This window comes from Podarcis vaucheri (genome assembly GCF_965113315.1).
Source record: "Podarcis vaucheri genome assembly, chromosome: 7".
NCBI classification, from domain to species: Eukaryota; Metazoa; Chordata; class Lepidosauria; order Squamata; family Lacertidae; genus Podarcis; species Podarcis vaucheri.
Window position 1 is genome coordinate 1,122,630 of NC_138765.1, and position 6,000 is coordinate 1,128,629.

General features: G+C 66.7%; 2 protein-coding genes across 4 annotated transcripts in view; one reads left to right on the plus strand and one right to left on the minus strand.

Moving 5' to 3' along the window:
* Window positions 1-337, plus strand: part of SAE1 (SUMO1 activating enzyme subunit 1) — a 30,954-nt gene extending 30,617 nt beyond the window's left edge. For all 3 annotated transcript variants that reach the window (XM_082231236.1, XM_082231235.1, XM_082231234.1), the window contains one exon: window positions 53-337. In XM_082231236.1, the coding sequence (XP_082087362.1) occupies window positions 53-145 (93 nt within the window). In that variant the 3' untranslated portion in view covers window positions 146-337. The remainder of the gene's footprint in view (window positions 1-52) is intronic.
* A 1,079-nt stretch (window positions 338-1,416) lies between these two features.
* Window positions 1,417-4,023, minus strand: EZHIP (EZH inhibitory protein; the record flags this gene model as incomplete). The annotated part of the gene is made up of 4 exons (XM_082232516.1): window positions 1,417-1,735; window positions 2,013-2,149; window positions 3,141-3,357; window positions 3,577-4,023. The coding sequence occupies 4 exons, from the start codon at window positions 4,021-4,023 to the stop codon at window positions 1,619-1,621; spliced, it is 918 nt and encodes a 305-aa protein (XP_082088642.1). The 3' UTR covers window positions 1,417-1,618.
* Between the last annotated feature and the right edge of the window lie 1,977 nt (window positions 4,024-6,000).

Consider the following 6,000-nt stretch of genomic DNA (forward strand, 5'->3'; position numbering starts at 1 on the left):
CCCACCCAGCTCTGCCCCTCTGCTCACGCTGCCTTCCCCCCCTCTTTTCCAGGCCCTCTCTCAGCGGGATGCTCCCCTCAACAACTTCTTCTTCTTTGACGGCATGAGGGGCAACGGGATGGTGGAGTGCCTGACCCCCAACTGAGCCTGGCCACAACCCCAGAGCCCTTGGTAGTCCTGGACCAGCTGCCCACAGCCCCATGGGGATCTTCCCTCTGTGACACCTCTGGCCTTGGGAGGGGGGGGGCTGTTGCTGATGCCCCCCTTCCTGCCTTGCCACGAAGGGTGTGTGTGTGTGTGTGTTACTTTAGCAGTCAATAAACTTTTTTTAGTACCATTTCTCTCCTTCAGCGCGTTTGACTGGAGCCTGTGGGTCCTTCAATGGAGAGGGGTGGGGGACCCCCTCTGTTCCTGTTCGCCCTGGCCTATTCTTGCCCAGCTGGGCACGGGAGGTGGTTTGGGGGCAGGGCGATGGCCTGTGCCCAGCAGCTGTTGGGGCTGAAGGTGGTCCCCCTGCTAACCTGGCCAGGTGCTCTTCTGTGGCTTGGCAGAGCCGGGCACGGGACTCCCAGCACGGGCCTCTGTTCCTGGCGCGGCATCATGGGAGGGTGGGGCTGCTTTGTGGTCAAGCAGCCAGAGGGTCAGCAGAATGCCCGCCCTGCTGTTGGCGGAAGCGAGGGTGAGGCTGGCCAAGGAAGGCCGCAGGTCCTGCTGGGTGGGGCGACCTTTGGGGTCAGCTCTGCATTCCTCCTTCCCCACAGCTGCGCTCCCTGGGGAGAAAGGTCACCTTGGCGCTTGCCTGGGGGAGGGGGACTTTGAAAGACCTGGGCTGATCTCCCTCTGGGCCTGGCCCTCTCTGGCTCCGTGGGGCAGCACTCAGGATCGCAACAGCTCAGTCAGCCCCACTGACCAATATCCCACACGGCCTGCTCCAGTGGGGGGCCTTCCCCTCTCCAGTTGTATGTACCAAGTTGTGGCTCAAAGCCCCCCAGCTCCACCAAGAAGGCCTCCCCCCTGTTGGAGAGTCGCAGCTGCCAGGCCTGACCTGGGGGGCAAAGCCACTTCCTGCGTCCTCCGCTTAGAAGCAAAAATCACATATAGGCCTTGACAATGCAACTTCTTAGTCCAGTTTTTATTGAAAAGGAAACATACAAAATTCTGCCTCCCCCCAAAGTACAGACCCCGGACCCCCCCTCCTCCCCCCTCAAGTATCTACAGGCAGCACCAAGTTCTCCTGTACAAGTTCTAGATTGTCCACAGGATGTATATACACACAGCAGCTTCCGCTGTACAGCCCCCCTGCCCCCTATGTACAAGATGGCCACGCCCCCTATTTACAGCTTGGCCCGCCCCCCAGAAGGAAACCGGGCCCTGTGCAATTGTCTCTCCCCCCCCCCGCCCCGCCCTCCCCCTGTACAGGCTCCATTGAACAGTATTGACATAGTGCTAACTTGCTTGGCGTCCCAGCTGAGCAGCTCTCCTTAAGGCACTGCTGGGCTGGGGGCAGAAGGAAGCAGCCCTGCCTGCGCGCCCCCCTCGCTCACGGCCCGCGGGGGGGCGGCTCCAGTCCCGGCTGGGTTCCCCCCTGGCCAGCAGGAGGACCACGAGGAGGAGGCGGCTAGTTGGGGCGCAGTCCGGCCAGGCCCTCCGCCGGCAGGTTGCACAAGATGCCCAGCAGCTGGAAGACGAAGTGGGAGACGTGGGCCCAGAGGGCGCCCCGCGGCCGGCGCTGCTCCTGCGGGGAGAGGAGGAGAGGGCGCAGGTGAGCGGGGCAGGGGGGCAGCGGCGGGGCGGGCACTGCCCTGCCCAGGCTCCCGTGCCCGCCCGCCTGCCTGCCTGCCATGCCGCGCTATTTATAGGAGGTGAGTCAGCGGCGGCGGCGGGGGCGCCTGCCCAGCTCCCTGGGCAAAGCAGCGGCGGAGGACGGGGCTGGGCGGTCGGGCACCCCCAGGGCCACCGGCATCCCGGGCACACGCCCCCCCCCGGGGTCCCCTCCCCTGGCACCCACTTACCCTTAGCGCGTACTCGCGCTGGAACTGGTCTCCCAGGACTCGCAGGCGCGCCCCGATGGCTCTCTCCAGGCCGGGCGCGGGGGTCCTGAGCTGGACGGGGGGCTCCTCCGGGCGGGGGGCGGCGGCGGGCGCGTCGCCTGCGGAAGGAAGGCAGCGGCGATGAGGCGGGGAGGGCGGCAGCAGCAAGCCGAGGAGCCCGTGCCTTCCCCCGGCGGGCGGGAGGGGGCCGTTTCCTGTCTCCTTGGCAACTGCGGAGGGAAAAGGGATCATTCCAGGACACGGGCCCCCCCGGCTGGCTGGCTGGCTGGGGCGAGCGGCGCCGCGGGGAGCGCGCCTGCAGCTGCCTCTTGCCCTGCAGCCCCCCACCCCGGGAGATGGGGGGGCGAAGGGGCTGCCACTGGCTGCTCTCCGCCAGGGATGCTCCTCCTCGCCGCGCTTAGCTGGGGGCGGCCCCTCCCATAGTCTGCCCCCCCCCAACACACGCATCTTTTTGATGAGTCAGCGTTTCCACGCCAGGCTCAAGAAGGGCAGGGCGCTTGGGGGGCACCCCCTGGGTGCAGTGCGGCCGAGTGGGGCGGGACCAAAGCAGACAGGGGCAAACGGGGTACCCGCGAGACCCCCGCCCAATGCCTGCCACCTGCGCGCACGCTTCCCGGGGGTCTAGGGGTGCGGAAAGTGGTCTGGTCTCGGTGGGGGGGGGCAATAAAAGGAGCCCATAAGAGAACAGTCTGGCGCCCGATCTGGGTGCCTCGCCTGAGCCCCTTCCCACGTGCTCGCAGCCGCCGCGTGTTGCCCGCAAGGAGACGCAGCGCTCCGGAAGGCGGAGCGCCCGTCGCGGAAAAACAAAGGTCTGTCCTTGACGGGCGGGGGCGCAGAAAGGGGCTGGGCTGTGCCCGACCCCCAGGACTGCTCAGGTGGGGAGAGGAGCGGAGGGTCCCCCCCTCTTCCGCGGGCACCTGCGGCTGGGAGACAGAGGGGTTTCCTTGCGGGACCGCTCCTGCGCTGGGACCCCGGGAATGGGAGAGGCGCTCTGCCCATGCTCAGAGGCGCTTCGGGGGTCCCGCCGCCCTCCCCCCGCCCGAGCAGCAGGCGCCCCGCCCCCCTCGAGCCCCCTCCCCAGGCACTCACCTCGCGTGGCCCCGGAGCGCATCCGCCAGGTCTCGTGTCCGATCCCGCAGCGGCAGAGGCCGTTCAGCCGGGGGGGCGAGGCGAGGGGCGCGCGGCAGAGGGGGGGCGGCAGGGCCAGCGCCCCCCCCACAGGGCAGGCTGGGCTCCCGGACACAGCTGCTGTCGGCTCGGCGCGGCTCCCCTCCTGCAGTGGTCTGGCCATGGCGCTCGGCGGGGTCTGCGGGGCGAGCCGAGACGGGGCGGTCGGTGGGGGCGGGCGGGCTGGTGTTTGTAAACAAACCGCGCCGTGCCAGCTTCGCGGGGGGGGGGTTCGTCTCCCTTCCTCCCGCCCCGCCCCGATCCGGGCTGCCGCCCCCCTGCAGCCACGTGCGCCCCGCGCCCCTCCCGCCTCCCCCGACGGGACGGTCCCTCCCCGGGCATCCCCCGCCCCACTTACTGCAGCTGCATGAACCCTCCGGGGGCGGGGCGGGGGTCTCTGGGCAGCGCAGGGGCTCCGTCGGCGGCGGCGGCGGCGGCGGGCGAGGCAGGAGAGCGACCCCGGCGAGCTGGAGCGGCGGCGGCGGCGGCGGCCAGAGTCTCTCTGCCAGGCGAGCGGGCAGCGGCAGCGCAGCCCCGGAGCCCGGCCCCGCCCCCGCCCTGACGTCACCGAGCCCCGCCCCCTCCGCCGCCTCCCGGGGGCAAGTTCGGGCTTGTGCGGGAGCCGGGGATCCCCGCGAGGGGCGCGGCCGGGCGGCGGGACCGCGCGCAGCAGGCGCCCCCCCCCTCCGTCGCGCTCCCCGCTCGACCCATTCCCCGCGCCAGCAACTGAGGCCGGCCCGCGTCCGCCCCGCCTCCCTCGGAGGAAACAACAGGCGGCACCCGCCTCCCCGCGGACTAGCGCCATGCGGAGGGGCTCTAGCCCAGTGGCGTAGCGTAGGGTTGTCAGCACCCGGGGCCAGGCAAGTAATTTGTGCCCCCTAACCCGTGGATATGCGCCCCCTAACCCGTGGATTTGCGCCCCCTAACCCTAGCCCCCAGATGTTGCGCCCGGTGCGGCCGGCCCCCCCGCCCCCCCCCACGCTACGCCACTGCTCCAGCCAGAAAAGGACACGGAAGACCGACGCGCTTAAGAGAGAGAAGAGCTTCCCTCCGCTCCGGGGCCACAACTGAAAGCAGGCAGCCATATGTTGTGCAACCAGGAAGTTCCAGGGTCAAAAATGAGGGTGGGAGGGCACCTCTCTCCTGGCAAGCAGCTCCCCCAGCCAGATCAGAGCCCCCGGCCCGGTAGAATCCTTCCCGGCTGCAGCCTGCTGGGCTGTCTTCCAGGGCCTTGCAGTGCAGTAATCTAGCCTGCCAGGGACTTCAGGCACTGAGGGCCAGACAGAGGCACAGGTCCCAGGACCGGGCACAGCTGGCAAAGCCCCTGGGGGGGGGAAGGAGCTCCTGAAGGGCTGGAGGCAGGTGCTGCCCACCCACTGCTTGAAGCAAGCTGACCCCAAAGAGGCTTCTCCCAAGACATCAGCCTTGCTCAGGGTCCCCTCCCCCGCCAGGCATCAGAGCATAAGCAGAGAGGCTGCTGGAACAGGCCTGTGGCTCCTCTGGTCCAGCGGCCTGCCAAAGGGTGCAGGATCCAAGCACGAGAGCCCTTTCCCCTTGGGGTCAGCCAACCAGTTACAAATCCCCCGTCCCAGCCCACATCTCACCAGCTTCTCCACCAGAAGGGATCCCCGACTGAGTCACAGAATCAGGGAATCTTGGGGAGCTTTGTCCAAAGCCCTCCTGAAATCAAGATCCACTAGGTCCACAGCATTCCCCTGATCCACCCAGCTTGTAACTCTATCCAAAAATAAAATGAGATTCGTTCGTCTGGTGTGACTTGTTTTTGGGAAACCCACGCAGGGTCTTAGGAGAAATTGCTGCATCCGACCCCTGGCCCGTCTAGTCCAGCCTCCTGCTCTCCCAGTGAATAACCAGATATCCCCAAGGGAAATCTGCAGCCAGGATCTGGGCCCTCTCCCCTCCCGTGGATTCCAGCCACTGGGATTCAGAAGCACGGCTGCGTCTGGCTGCGGAAAAAGAAGATGAGCAGAGGGCCTTCTCGGTGGTGGCGCCCTCCCTGTGGAACACCCTCCCATCAGATGTCAAGGAAATAAACAACTATTTGACTTTGAGGAGACATCTGAAGGCAGCCCTGTTTAGGGAAGCTTTTAATGTTTGATTCTATGTTTAATATTCTGTTGGGAGCCTCCCAGAGCGCTCTCCCCCATGGTGATCAATCCAGGACGAGGCCTGCGACTCTTGGGAAAGGGGAAGGCAAACTCCCAAGGCATGGAAGGGGGCAGGGGGGGGGCGTTTAGGAGGAGAGGAGGCCTCCTTGGCAAGCCGAGTCAGGCAGCCTTTGTTGGAGGAGGCTGGCCGGGGGATTTCCAGCAGCTGACCCTTTGTGGAGTTGTGCTGTGGGCCTCTTCCCCATCAGGGGCCCCGTGCTGGGCTCTGGGTCAGGGGGTCATCCCCACAGCTGAGCGGGAGGGAGGGAGGGAGGAGGGGAGGCCTTTTCTAGCTGAACCTTTTGGCCTGGCCTATGGCGGGGAGTGTCATCCGTGGCCTGCCAATGCGCACATTGGCGGAGGTGCCTGGCTTTGGTGTACAAAGCTGTGCAGTTGTGTGCCTGCTTGCGCATTAGAGCAGAGTATCATGTATGAAGATGTTGGTGGGACACGTGTGTCACTCACAGGCAGCGGCGTAGCGTGAGTTGTCAGCACCCGGGGCAACGCAAGTAATTTGCGCCCCCTAACCCGGGGCAAGGCAAGTAATTTGCGCCCCCCCAACCCCTAACCTGCGAGTTGCCGCTGGCGCTGCCGCGCAAACAACGCTGCTTGCC